The following is a 15,426-nucleotide window of genomic DNA, read 5'->3' on the forward strand; positions in this document are numbered from 1 at the left end:
CTCTCTCCACTGCACTGGGCACAGTGCTCGGAACACGCAGGTGGACACAACGACTGTTGAAGGAGTGAGTTATGAACGTCAAAGCCCAGGCTGCTCAGACGGACGTGGGGATGGCATTTATGTGAACGGGTCCTGCGCGCAGCTCGTCTTTACGCTTTTGCTCGATCGTAAGTGCTCTGCCACCCAGTAACAGATCAGAAGTGAATGTTATGGAGACTAGCTTTCTAAACTTGGCTCAAAAGGTGAAAAAATGAACACCCGACATGAAATTAATTTACAAATCAGTTTATTTACACATTTTATCTTTTCTTAAAGTACATTTCAGTTAACAAATCTATTTACACAGGTGTACATGGGAACTCATCCCAGCTATTTTACAGATCATACTTACAAACCACACCCTAAGTCTTCTGTGCAAAGTTGCACTGGATGTGACTGTTGACTGAAAAAGGCCTGATGACCAGGCTATTTACACATACACAGTAAACGGGTTTGTTTTTCATGTCTGCACAATACAGTACACACAGGGAGGCGGGGCCTCCCAGGGAATGCTTTGCAATGTGTTTACCGAGAAGGCTTTGCAAAGTTCTGAAGGAAAAGCTATTAAATATAGGTTAATTAAAATGACAGTACCTCCTTTACATCAGTTTACATTTTTCTTCACATTTTTATAATACAAAGATAGTTTATTGAATTGCTGCACAACCAGTTTAAGATGATTTGTAAACATGTAAATTTCTACAATTTGCATTAAACATCATTGTAGTTTCTATCATTTGCTCTTTGAATTAATGTTTTATTCACTAGTATTCTTAAGGTAGTAAAAGAAGATGTAAGTTTGAACTTCTTGCAGAAAAGTTATGAGTCTCTAACGCTGTGCGAGTACACACTTTATTCAAGTATTGCAAAAAGCTAAGGCCACTTTTTTTTCAAGACAAGAAAGTGAACAAAATTGTTTCTATCAATAGGCCACAACACTCTTATGAGCGATGAAATCTCTTTTGAAAGGTAATTTCTCAGAGACCTGTAGTCACAGAAGGAATTTTCCTTTCTTTTACATAAAAGAAAAACAAATTACCTTCCTTATTAACTACTTTTGAGTTCTTCCCACTTTTCCCTAGAGTAAAAATTCCTGTTTAGACCTGAAGAGGGAATCTATACCCTGTACTTATTTAACCCAGAGTGAAGTACCCTGGATAGCACAAATTATTTTGGACTCAGAAATAAATCTGAAGCCTATTATGTTGGTTTACTGCTAAATTCTGATAGTGCTATTATTCTAAAAGATATTACTGCTGATGCAAAGATCTTTTTCTTAGAGGAATTATGAAGAAAGAGTGAAAGAGGATGGGAATGTGGGGAGAAGGAACAAAGATTACAAAGAAGGAATATTTAGATTCTTGGTTAAGAGGCAGAGCTTGATTAAAAAGATCCCAATATGGAACGAGTGGCTGGGTATCCATGTTTATCATTCCTAATGTTAACAATTAACCCCTTTTCAATTATACCCAAATAGTTAAAGCAATAAGAAATCTGCTAATTATAGATTCCTTTGTTTTCTGCTACCAAACTATGGATAATCATTTCTAGCAAAGAGTAAGACTGATCCATTCCTGCCTCTTTTATCTGGAACCCAGGATTCTCAAGATAGTAAAGACAGCTGGAGTATGTTAGGACTGCTACTGCCACATTCTTGGCAGCATTCTTACCAGGGAACTTTAAGTCCAGGTTGCTGATTCCATGGACTTATATCATTTTTTTCCTTTTTTGGAATCACAATGTCATAAAGAGTAAAGATAAACATTATTAAAAATTTATTTAGGTCCAAATAATGAGTATGTAGAAAAACAACCTATATTCCTATTATATTATTTTCATATTCATTTATAAAAAATGTACAGCAGCTGTAAAGTTTCAGTATCATAAGGACTATGTAATCCTACAAACAGCCAAAGGATGTAGACAAGATGTTTTTCCGTCTTCCAAATTAACACAAACTGAAAAGAAAAGGCTTCGCTTTTCCTTGGCCACATGAAAATAATATCTCCACACTACTGGTTAATAACCCCAAGAAACCCTAGCTTCTCTTAGTCAATTTGCTCATTATGGCTACAAGACTAGAGCTCAACATCAAAAGCCTAGAAGAAATGATGGCAACATCAATCTGAGCATTTCCCGAGACCCAATCACAACATTTCAGTGCTTTCCTTATTTGTCAAGAGCTATCATACCAGTCATTGTGCAAAATGCAAGTATTCCAATGATTATTTCAATAAGTTTCTCATAATGACAAGATGGAACCGAAGAGGAATGGAAGTGTGCATAGTGAAACATTGGAGACGCAAAGGCAAGTTTGGAGGAAAGATGCAGAAATGAATGAACATGCACACTTAAAGATTATACCATCTTTGGGGTTTTCCTAACATATTTGAAGTTATAACATTCCAGGATATTTCTAAGTATGAATCCAGTGGATGTCTTATATCATGCTTCTAATCAGGACCTTCAATATTAAGGCATTTACATTCACGCCTAAGATTATCCACATTCTTCTAGATTACTTGAAGAAGGATAGGACTGATTCAGAGAAACCAGTCAAGAAGGCAGGGTACTGAGGTCCCAGGAGAGCATTACACATGCTCTAACGTAGCAGCTGGAGTCTATATATTTTTTTCAGATACAGGTAATAGTTGTGAGAAGCAATGCTGCAAGAGAGGCAGAATTGAATTTTACAGTGTCTTTAAATTATTTTACCCCATTCCGGCTACTGCAGGTGATCTTAGAAGAGCTCATCTTCTTTTTACTGAATTAAACTGCCTTCTTCAATATGTGTATGGGTTTGTTAAAACCGTAAGTTTCCTGTGCAAAGACTATGAACCATAGAAGCTTCAAGACAGAAGTTTAACTATTACAAGAAGAATCTTTCACTTCTGAATAGGGACATACATTTTCAACTTAATAATTTATCTTAAAATAAATTAAAAAAATGTTCTATAGCGTAAAACAAGCACACAAACAATAGACAATATCTTTTTGTCTTTGGTGCACACACTCTTTTCCTAAATCATTCAAGTAACAGCGTCTCTGACTTCTTGGGGAGATATGGGAGCTTAAAGTTTGAAGGCCAAAATGAATTATTTCCACTTCTGCCATGCCTCGATGCCTGAGATGGTCCTGAGGATCTGTGATTCTGGGAGCAGCTGGCAGAGGTTCAGAAGAAGTAAGAAAAGTGCAGGGGTAGACAAGGGGTGGAAGAACCAGCCCTGCACCAGTCCTGTGAGCCCAGTCTTCAGTTGGGGCACTTCTTTGTTTTCATGCTCACAGAGAAAAAACTAAGAATAATGCAAAAGTTTAAAATTCTTTAGATGGTGCTCAGGAAGCAAGGCTACCACTGATGTCTGTTAACTTGAGAGTCCACTTGGTGCTGCTCAATTGCAATAATGGAAGAAAATGGTCTTCAAAACTAAATGAAATGAACTCCACAATGGGAAATAGGCACACATTACTAAACTTGCCTATCTGAAAGTAATTCAGGGTTTAATACTGTTTAGAGACTATAATGTCTATTTATGACTTTCATGGTACAAACCAAGATTACATTTCAAAAATGGTATGATGCACATCTATATACCTCTCTTGCTTGACTTCAGACTCAAGGAAGTGATACCCTAGTCTAAGCTAAGAGGTAAGTCTGGTGTTTTCAGCCCTCATCTGAGGCCCAGTAGGGATGCTAACAAGAGGTATAGGATTATACTGTGTGTCAACATCAGACCCTGCCCACCGAAAACAACCAAGTATTCCAGTGGACAGTCTCTAAAGGCAAAGGCTGTAATACCAGATATACCTCATTGTCCCATGAACTCCAAACCAGTAGTCTTTAAGAACAGGTACAAGGTCCAGAAGCACTCTTGCTATGATGGAGATGGGGTGTGTATCAGGATGCAGAAAGGCCCAGGACTCATATTAGCACTCAGTGTTCGATTTATTTGCAAGATGTCACACAAGTAGCATTCTCCCCTGTTTTTCACTGATCTGATTCAGAACATCAACAGTATCTCTGATCAAGGTCTCAAAGATCCCATCAGCTAGCTGCATCTTCACACACAACTCATCCTCATCATAGTTTACCCACTGTGCCTCCTCCTCGTGGAGCTCCTGTACCTAGAATTTAGAAAACAGAAAGGTTAGAATAATCACTGTCACACAAAAGCTAGGAATCAATGATATTCACTAACTTTGCAACCCCATGCGTCGGACTACAACCCAAGGAAATAAGTCAGAGAAGAAAAGTTAATTTATATGATGATATCAATAGCCCTTTTAAAGCTGCAAGAAGTTTGAAAAAACTCAACTGTCGAATAAAAACTGGCTTCAAATCTGTCAACCTTGACAATATTCCAGTATTTTATAGATATTAAGGATTACAAGTATGTTGTCTCTGTCAACACAGAAGAATACGTAGAATAATGCAAATGTTCAGACATATGGATTTACAATTATAAAATGCATACATCCAAAGACAATAGTAGATATGATTCTGGAGTATGTATATAAATGAGCAGAATTTCATATTCGTTGGAGTTTTTAGGTTTTTTTGGCCACACTGCACAGCTTGTGGGATCTTAGTTCCTTGGCCAGGGACTGAACCCAGGCCTCAGCAGTGAAAGCGCCAAATCCTAACCACTGGACTGCCAGGGAATTCCCCCCCACCCCCCATTTTTTTTGGTATTGGAGTATTCTTTAAATGTACTATTGCTTAAGTTTATTTTAAGTCATTGTTATATTACACTTTATATAAAATGCTCTTTTTGCATTTTCAGATTTGGGGATTCCTAAGGTAAACCAAAGGAATCAAATTAGAATGAACTGCCCAAGATGTTTTGCTTGTTTACAATAAATTTTTAAAAACTACTTATAAGAGAAACATGTTAGACTTATTGTATGTAATGATATTGTGAGTGAGATGGGAGACCAGGTGGAGAAAGTAGATTGTAAACCCTGCTTTAGTCACAAATTCAGCAAAGTTAATTGCTGTGTCGAGGGTCTCTAACCAAAAGTCTAACTTGGCAAAAAGCCATGTGACAACAAGCTCCTAACTTGCACTTATCATAAGTTCCTCTTGAAAAAGGCAGCGGAAGTGAAGAGGGGAACCTGTGCTCTGATTCCTGGCACAAGGAACCGAGAAGACTCTTGGATGAGAGGCCACACCATTCTGGAGTGTGGGAGAGCAGTGCTGCCAGACGTGCACCCTTGGTTAGGGTTGACAGGTATGTGGCAAGGCGGCTGCCGCATTCTTTCTCCTTGGTGAGGCTGCTTGAAGCCTATATAAAATATCCCTTTCTTTGTTCCCTAATGCATGCTCCCTGGACAGAAATACCACCAAAAAGGGTGATATGGTCAAATAAGTTTTAGAAATCTCCCTCTGGGAGTTTCACAATGTATATCAGTCTATTCTAAACAGAAGTCCACCAGTAGAGGAACTTGATTAATTCAGAGCTTCCTGTATGTATCTGGTCAAAGAATCAAATTGTGTGGCTATATAAGAAATATTATTAAGATACAAAGGAACTGGTGTTCTTCTCTTATGAACGATACCATAGGCAACAGCCTAATGCAACACTTCTCAACCTGGTGCTGAGGGAGAATCACATTCTGGAAAAGCTAATAATAAGTGTGTCCCCTATAAAAGATCTCTTATCTCCCATGAATTTGTTTATCTGTTCAAACAAAGTTGCACAGCTTTCCTTTTTCTAAGTTCTCTCAGCCTTATTATTAAATTTGTTCCTTGAACAATTTCCTATGCAATAATAAAATTTAGGAAACACTGTCCTAATGTAATCATTTTTGCCCTTACAGCAGGAACATATGCTCAGGACATTATCCATTATATCTCTCAGTGAAGCTGTGATGAGTCCGCACTGTGCCTCATCAGTATAGCAAAAGCTTTGCTCCTCTGTAAGAACAGGAATTATTTCCCTCCCAGCCAGTAAGAACATCGTGTTTTCCTTTTTTCTTTGGCCATCAGAAAGCACAAAGCCCAGTTTGCAACCTCAACTGTGGCAACTGAGAGATCTCACAACCTGCAAATATGCCTCCATTTTCTTCTGGTTTTGGGAATCTATTCTATTCAATCACACACTTCCCTTGCTGCTGCTCCTTAATATGTATGTGTGTATGTATGTAAATTAATATGTATTATATATAAATAATTAAATTAAAAAGTCAGTCTAACTTTTTTTTTTTTTTTGGACAGGGTATTCGGCTGGTAGAAAAGAGAAAAGTGGTAAATAGAATGTGGCCAGATTTCAGCAAGCATATGTCCTTTCACCATACCCCTGTGAACAAGATGGTGAAATAGAGACAGGTCAGTTAGGTGGATGTGCACTTTTTTGGACTGAAGGACAAGACAACTATCAACCTGGAAGGAAGTTTCTGCCTGGAAGACTCAAGAGCTTTTCCCTCTGTGCTCCCAATCTATCTTGTTCATATTCCATCGTAGTAATTATCCCACAGAATTTTGTATTCTGTGCATCTGTTCTCCCGCTAGGCTGTGGGATTTCTTTTTATTTATAATTTCCCAGTGGCCAGGACAGTGCAAATAGAAGGTGTTAAATAAATATCTGGCATATCGTTTTTTAGTGAGTGTTTTATGGCTGTCTTTGGCTCTGCTGAGTTCATCATTTTTAGCAATGACCTAGATGAAGGCAGGTACCTCAATTTTAGAGCTGACGTGAAAGCTGGGAAACACAATAGCTATGTTAAAAGAAAGAACCTAAAAATATGTTGATAAGCTTGGAATGATGGGCCAAATTTAACAAAAAGAAGGAATAAAATAAGGTCCTGTACTTGGATCAAAAAAATAACCACAAAAGCACAGGTTGAGATTTGGGTCTTAGAATTTTTCTAAGCTTTTGTGAGTCCCATGAGAATGGTATAGCTAAAAATAAAACGAACGTGATTATAAACTGCATTCATCAAAGGATAGTATCTAGAAAAAAGAAGGTTATGTGACTGTACTAATTAAGCAATAACACAAGATATTACAGGCATACCTCAGAGATATTGTGGGTTCACTTCCAGACCAGTGCAATAAAGCGAATATCGCAATAAAGCTAGTCACACAAATTTTTTGGTTTCTCAGTGCATGTGAAAGTTATGTTTACACAATACTGTAGCCTATTAAGTGTGCAACAGCATTATGTGTAAAAATCAATGTACATACCTTAGTTAAAAAACACTTTATTGTTAAAAAATCTAACCGTTATCTGACAATGCAGGAGTGCTACAAACCTTCAATTTGTTAAAACAAACAAACAAAAAAAACCCTGCAGTAGCTAGGAAGCACAATAAAGCAAAGTGCAATAAAATGAGGTATGCCTGTATATTGTCAATTCTGAGCAGTGTATTTAAGGAGGGACACTGACAAAGAGCTAAAGCTGATGAGGTTGAAAGGGGCTCAAAAAAATGCTATCAGACAACAGGAGAGAATATCAATGTTTAATAGGGAGAAAAAGACTGATGAAACATTACAGCCGCTTCAAAGGCATGTAGGAAGAATTAAAATTGTTGTGTAAAGCCTTAAAGCTGTAAAAGCAAATTATAATTCATTACGTGAAAACCAATTTAGGCTTAATATGAGAAAGAACTTATCAACAGTAAGTAAAAACTCAGGAGCTGTTGAGTACCTTATCAGATCTTAATCTGTAAAGGAGATTCAATCATTAGCTAGGTAGTTTCACTGCAGGACTTATCATTTTAAATGCAGTTCTACCTACAGTAGGGAGATTTCCCAAGGCTACTGTATAAAAAGGATATACAAAGGTTGGTCTAATTACTTTTACTCATTCCACATCATATATACTTTGAGAATACATCGCTAAAAATAGCCCATATTCTTAGCCAACTTAACATGTAAATTAATCAATATCTTTGTGAAGTGGTAAGGGGATAGTAAAGGAGAACTAGAGCCAAAAGAAGATTTCTCTTCTTTTTTGGCCAACAGAGGCCTTTAACACCTAAAAAATACATTCTTTGTATTTTACTCACCTCAAATAATGCCTAAAGACACACAGACTGATTAGGGACTTTCCTAGTCCAAGCAACAACAGCTAAATTATACATTTCTTAATCTGGAAAAAGCAACTGTTTATTATGAAATATTAAATATAATAGGTTATCATGTTAGAATTGTTTTAGAAGGGCAATTGATATTCAGTTTGAGGCCAACCCCTCCACTTGCATGGATTCCATCTGTGTCTATTCAGGAACACTGCTCCAGCAGTTCTCCTTTCTTCTCTGCATCATCACAATTTTTTCCTATCGGCATATCTCTTTCAAGCTACAAGAGCCCTTCTCTTGTTACCATTTCCCTCCATTTTTCTCTTCACAAAAAAACTCGTTTGAAGTGTCCAATTTTGCTCTCCTTAATTTGTCTTTCATTCTCTCTTGAAACCTACTCAAATCAAGCTTTTACCTTATCCATGCCACAAAAACTACCTGTATTGATGTTAAGATCAACAAAGACCTCCACATTGCTAAATCTAATGGTAAATTCTCAGTCGTTATCTTACTTGACCAATGAGCAGCACTTGACACAGGTAATTCATTTTTCCTCCTTGAAACACTTTCACCTGGCCTCCAGGACCTCACACTCTCCTGGTTCTACCCCATCAGCTGCTCCTTAGTCTCTGTTGGTTCCTCCTCACCTTCTTAACTCTCGAAACATTGGAATTTGTCAAGAAGCAGTCCTTGGACCTCCTCTCTATTGGTCTACACTCTCCTTCATGGCTTTGACTACCATCTATATGTTCACCACTCCCAAATTCACATCTCCAGCCTACCTCTCTTGCCTGAGCTCCAGGCTCATATATCTAATAGCCTACTCAGTATCTCCATTTGGATGTTTATTAGACATTTCAAATTTAATACATTCAAAACAGAACTCTTGATGTTCCTTCCAAACCTGCTTCTCTCAGTCTTCCTCAAATCAGCAAAAGGCAATTCCCTTCCTCAGCGACTCACACCAACCCGATGGGGTTATTCTTAATACCTCTCTCTCTTATATTCCACATTCGATTTATCAGCAGTTCTGTTGTTCTATTTTGAAAACTGTTCTCATCATCTCCAATACCACCAAACTGGTCTTAGCCACTACTATCACTTGCCTGGATTATGACAATATACTCCTGGCCTCCTTACTCCCACCTTTGCTTCAGTCTATCCTCAACGCAGCAGCCAGAGGGGTCTTGTTAAAATGTAAGTCAAATCACCCCAGTATTCCCTTATTCCCTCTCTCTGTATCTACTTTTCTTACTTATCTGTCTCCTTAACTAGAGCAAAAGCTCCTTGAGTTTTGTCTGTTTTGTTACATAATTCTACAATGACTGCTATATTTCCACAAAAAATAAAATGGAATAAATTTATTAAAAATGATATAAAATAAAGGAACATTTAAAAACAAGGAAAAACATCCACGTTTAATTAAGCAAAAACAATCAGAATACAAAAGAGACTATGACCCCAAATGATTAAAAAAAAATTCTCAGTATAAAAAGAAACTCTAGGTCTATATATCAAAATAATTAAGAGTCATCTAGGTGATAAGGTTGTCATGATTATTTTCTTTTGACTAATCAGTATTTTAAATTTTCTAAAATGAGAATGATTATTTTTAAATAAATGATTTTTAAAACACATTTGAAATTTCTATTTTTGAGACCCTTTTCCTTTGTATTAGTGGCAAAATTTTTGTTTTATGTGTCATGAAAATTGTTGTTTTAAATCTCAATCTCTCTAAAATGTACAAGCATTAGAATATCCAAATGCTAGAGGTGGCTAAATCTAATAGTAGGAAGGGTGACCAGTTTATTTAGCATTTCTTGTTAATAATTAACTCAAGTTGCTAACAGTATCATTTCACTAAACATTAAGAAGAGTGAACTCATGAAAAAAGTTACATAGGCCCAGGTATTTCAACTCACTCTCCAGCCACAATGACATTTCATTTCCATGCTCCTTCCCATTTCAAGTCTTTGCACGTGTAGTCTCCTCTACCTGAATTGCTCTTCTCTCTATCACGGAACTCAATTAATGCTTATTCATCTTTAAGATCTCAGCTCAGCTGTCACTTCCTCAGGGAAGCCTTTCCTGACCATCCTCATCAGATCAGTTTCCTCCATATGCTTTTACAACAGCTCCCTATTCTTCTATTTTTATCATTTAATTTATAATTACACACTTGTATATATTATATATTAATGGCTAGCTTCTGCCAGCAAACTGTAAATCCATGAAGGCAAGGTCTATGTCTATTTTGCTTACTATTGTAACATCAGTCCTTAATTAGCACAATTCTTGACTAAATGCATGCACAGAGATGATTTATAGGGATTATGATCAATTCAACTGATAGTAGGGTAAATGAATGTCTCTTGATGTGCTTTTTTCTTTAATTCCTTAAAAAGTGGAAGAAGTAACATCTTGGTAATTAATAATAACTCAAACTCTAAGCTATTGTAGAAATATGAGAGCAAGTCCACCTTGAGAGGCCAAGATTTATGAAGAACTAATTGGTTAAAGTCCTGGCTCTTACTTGCTGGGCAAGTCACTTAATATCTTTGAATCTAAACTTCCTCATTTGTAAAACAGAGTAACATTAGTCCATCCTACCTCATACAATTATTGTGAGGATCAAATAAGACATGAGAAAGAATGTTTAACAAATGTTTATCTAGTAAAGTTATTACTGAGCAAATGAAGCACTAGAAAGGTACATACTTGGGGAAAACTGATAAATTTAAGCATTGCAGTTTTTTTCATGATATGAATATAAATATAGATAAGATATAAAGTCCAGAGAGAAAATATCTGGAAATAAACCTGAATCAATTAACATCTGAATTTCCTAAGGTCTGCTACTACTTAACATCTTGACATTCCTTTAGGGAAGAAAGAATAAAAGACCTTTTTTCCCCCCTTCCTTTTTTCTTTTTTTTTGGTGTTGTTGTTTGATAGGCATTTTTCTAATGCTAGAAAATATATTGCAAATTGGAATAAATCCTATTCAGATTAAGTTCTGGATAATAATGATGATGAAATAACAGCTAATATTTATTGAGTTGTGTGCAGGGCACTGTTCTATACACATATATAAATACTCATTTAATTCTCTTAATAATTTTATCAGGTAGGTACTATTTTTTTTTTTTTTTTGTGGTACACGGGCCTCTCACTGTTGTGGCCTCTCCCGTTGCGGAGAACAGGCTCCGGACATGCAGGCTCAGCGGCCACGGCTCACGGGCCTAGCCGCTTCGCAGCATGTGGGATCTTCCCGGACCGGGGCACGAACCCGCGTCCCCTGCATCGGCAGGCGGACTCTCAACCACTGCGCCACCAGGGAAGCCCCAGGTAGGTACTATTATATCATCTTCATTTTGCAGATAGGAAAATGCAGCACAAAGAGGTTAATCTGTCCAAGATTACACACCAAGTAAAGTGCCAGAACAGGGATTTAAACTCAGGTAGTCTGGCCCTAGTCTACACTGGTCTCTTCAATTCAGAACCTTAAGTTTGCTTCCACTCAACTTTTTATTTCTCAAGTTCTCCACACCCACAAAAATACTGTTAAGTTAAATATTCATCTACTGAATTTAAAAGAAAGCAATTTCCAAAACTGAGGGGCAGAAAGAAATGCAGCAAACGAGGGCTTTAAGAATTTACTGTCATAGACTTAAGATCAATTATATTCCCTTTCCTTTTAAAATCTAACTACATTCTGATTTTGGAAAAGATGGTCAAAATAAAAATAGTTCAGTTTTGTACACTGACCAGGATATGATCCACTCGGTCTCTTTTCTTTCTTCCAAATTTCATCATTTTCTGCCAATCTGTTTTGTGGTTTGGCTCCTTTTTAAGACTGAACAGCTTGAGTACTTCGGTTGCTATGAAGTTCTGTGAAAATAAGTGAAATGAATGAAACACAAACAACAAAGTTCTTGAGATTTAGTGCTTATAATGCAGTAAACAGATTTTTGTTAAGAATACAGTATTTATAAAAAAATCATACAAACTTCTTCCACTTACAATTCCACTTAGCAATTTGAAGAGAAAAGCATTCCCAAATGCTCAGACTTTATTCACTTAAAGAATTTTTGTTTCTACACAACATTAAAAAAAGTAAAACCCATTAATGAATCTGCAAAGAAAAATCACTTTAGAATCCCCTCTACCCCAAAACCACCATTAGCTAACTTCAAGCTGGCAAAACTACAAAAGAAAGTATAAAAGAAATCTCTGAACCTGAAACATGAGCAAAGTACAAGGCTTTGGCTGGGATAGCTTATTTTGAAGTACCAAGTTTCGAATATGTTACATTAAAAATTATTAATCAACACTTCAGTATGAGAAGCATGGTAATTTCACTGCTAACAATATTTGAACTATCACCCCTAAAAGAAACTTTACAAAATGCTATAGCAATATTAAAATTGGAAGGCAGCATCATTGTGTGTTATAATGATGTATGCATTCTGATGAATGCTGGTATATATTATGTACCTTGTCTTATTTCAATGTATTTGTTCTTTGTTATTAATAAAATAATGGGTTATTACTTTTTATGGTTCTTCTATTAAAAAAAGTCTTAATAGGGGAAACAACACATTTATGAATTAGAATCATTTGAGATTCTCAAACTACCAATGTCCTCCAAACCACACCACTCCCCACCTACACACACATACACACACACACACACACACACGCATTCAAGGATGTATCAACTGCTGAGGGCTGAAAGGAATGAAGTGCACCAGTGTTTTGAAAAAGCTCCTTAGGTGGTTCTGATGCTCCATTCCTCAAAGTTGAAAATCATTTTAAAAGTTGTTTTTTTAAAATCTATCAAGTCAATCTTTGAAAACTTTTTTTTTCCTGCTTACTTTACTCTAAGCAAGGGTCAGCAAACTTTTTCTGTGAAGGACCAGACTAACTATTTCAGGCTTTGTGGGCCATATGGTCTCTGTTGCAACTACTCAACTCTGTTAGTGTAGTAGGAAAGTAGCCATGGACAATATATAAGTAACTAGGTGTGGCTATGGTCCAATACAACTTTATTTTTAAAAACATGTGGTGGGCTGGATTTGACCTGTGGGCTCTAGTTTGCCTACCCTCGATGTAAGCATACATTATATCTCATAAATGTCTGCTGGTATTCTGTCAGTACAAAATACTTCTAAAAGCTTTCTATAGTTAAGACTGTATTATATATTTCAAAGTTGCTAACAGAGGAGATCTTAAAAGCTCCCACCACAAGAAAAAAAAACAACTGTAACTATCGTATGTGTGGTGATGGATGTTAACCAGATTTACTGTGATGCTCTTTTTCACAATATATACAAAGATCGAATCCTGAAACTAATGTTACATGTCAATTATATCTCAAGAAAAAAAAGATTAAATTGCTTAGACAATGCCTCCCCTCACGTTATATACCAGAATAATGTATATGTTCCTTTAATGTATTTTGAAAGTCCACATATACTACTGGATGATGTAAGAAAATATATCAGTAAGATAAGTAATTGGAGGTATATTCTCTGGGGGGAAAAAAGCTTCTTATGATCAAATAAGTTTGAGAATCATAACTCTAGAGTCTTGCTACTCAAAATGATCCTAGGATCAGCAACATCAGCATCACTTGGAAGCTTGTTAGAAATGCAGAATTTTCAGTCCTACTCCAGATCTACTCAGTAAGGAATCTGCATTTTACCAAAATCCCCAGATGACTCAGATGCACATTAAAGTTTGCGAGGCACTGCAATGAAAATATAACCTTTGCTATATTTTAAAAATAGCTGAATAGGCAGAGAGATTTCCACCAGTGTGACTTTTTTTTTACATCTTTACTGGAGTATAATTGCTTTACAATGGTGTGTTAGTTTCTGCGTTACAACACAGTGAATCAGTTATACACATACATATGTTCCAATATCTCTACCCTCTTGTGTCTCCCTCCCACCCTCCCTATACCACCCCTCTAGGTGGTCACAAAGCACCGAGCTGATCTCCCTGTGCTATGTGGCTGCTTCCCACTAGCTATCTATTTTACGTTTGGTAGTGTATATATGTCCATGCCACTCTCTCGCTTTGTCACAGCTTACCCTTCCCCCTCCCCATATCCTCAAGTCCATTCTCTAGTAGGTCTGTCTTTATTCCTGTCTTACCCCTAGGTTCTTCATGACATTTTTTTGTTCTCAAATTCCACATATATGTGTTAGCATACGGTATTTGTCTTTCTCTTTCTGACTTACTTCACTCTGTATGACAGACTCTAGGTCCATCCACCTCATTACAAATAGCTCAATTTTGTTTCTTTTTATGGCTGAGTAATATTCCATTGTATATATGTGCCACATCTTCTTTATCCATTCATCCGATGATGGACACTTAGGTTGTTTCCATCTCCGGGCTATTGTAAATAGAGCTGCAATGAACATTTTGGTACATGTCTCTTTTTGAATTATGGTTTTCTCAGGGTATATGCCCAGTAGTGGGACTGCTGGGTCATATGGTAGTTCTATTTGTAGTTTTTTTAAGGAACCTCCATACTGTTCTCCATAGTGGCTGTACCAATTCACATTCCCACCAGCAGTGCAAGAGTGTTCCCTTTTCTCCACACCCTCTCCAGCATTTATTGTTTCTAGATTTTTTGATGATGGCCAATCTGACTGGTGTGAGATGATATCTCATTGTAGTTTTGATTTGCATTTCTCTAATGATTAATGATATTGAGCATTCTTTCATGTGTTTGTTGGTAATCTGTATATCTTCTTTGGAGAAATGTCTATTTAGGTCTTCTGCCCATTTTTGGACTGGGTTGTTTGTTTTTTTGTTATTGAGCTGCATGAGCTGCTTGTAAATTTTGGAGATTAATCCTTTGTCAGTTGCTTCATTTGCAAATATTTTCTCCCATTCTGAGGGTTGTCTTTTGGTCTTGTTTATGGTTTCCTTTGCTGTGCAAAAGCTTTGAAGTTTCATTAGGTCCCATTTGTTTATTTTTGTTTTGTATTTCCATTTCTCTAGGAGGTGGGTCAAAAGGATCTTGCTGTGATTTATGTCATAGAGTGTTCTATGTTTTCCTCTACGAGTTTGATAGTTTATCCAAGAATATGGTATATCTCTCCATCTATTTGTATCATCCTTAATTTCTTTCATCAGTGTCTTATAATTTTCTGTATACAGGTCTTTTGTCTCCTTAGGTAGGTTTATTCCTAGCGATTTTATTCTTTTTGTTGCAGTGGTAAATGGGAGTGTTTTCTTTATTTCACTTTCAGATTTTTCATCATTAGTTATAGGAATGCCAGAGATTTCTGTGCACTAATTTTGTATCCTGCTACTTTACCAAATTCATTGATTAGCTCTAGTAGTTTT

At 36.6% G+C, this 15,426-nt stretch overlaps 1 protein-coding gene across 3 annotated transcripts in view; it reads right to left on the reverse strand.

Annotated features, from left to right (window-relative positions):
• Positions 1-289: 289 nt before the first annotated feature.
• The window catches only part of CEP350 (centrosomal protein 350), a 144,427-nt gene continuing 129,290 nt past the window's right edge, over positions 290-15,426 (reverse strand). For all 3 annotated transcript variants that reach the window (XM_060091184.1, XM_060091185.1, XM_060091183.1), the window contains exons 37-38: positions 11,827-11,949; positions 290-4,161 (exon numbers count right to left, since the gene is read on the reverse strand). In XM_060091184.1, the coding sequence (XP_059947167.1) occupies positions 3,997-4,161; positions 11,827-11,949 (288 nt within the window). In that variant the 3' untranslated portion in view covers positions 290-3,996. The remainder of the gene's footprint in view (positions 4,162-11,826; positions 11,950-15,426) is intronic.

This window comes from Mesoplodon densirostris, chromosome 2 (genome assembly GCF_025265405.1).
Source record: "Mesoplodon densirostris isolate mMesDen1 chromosome 2, mMesDen1 primary haplotype, whole genome shotgun sequence".
Taxonomy (NCBI): Eukaryota; Metazoa; Chordata; class Mammalia; order Artiodactyla; family Ziphiidae; genus Mesoplodon; species Mesoplodon densirostris.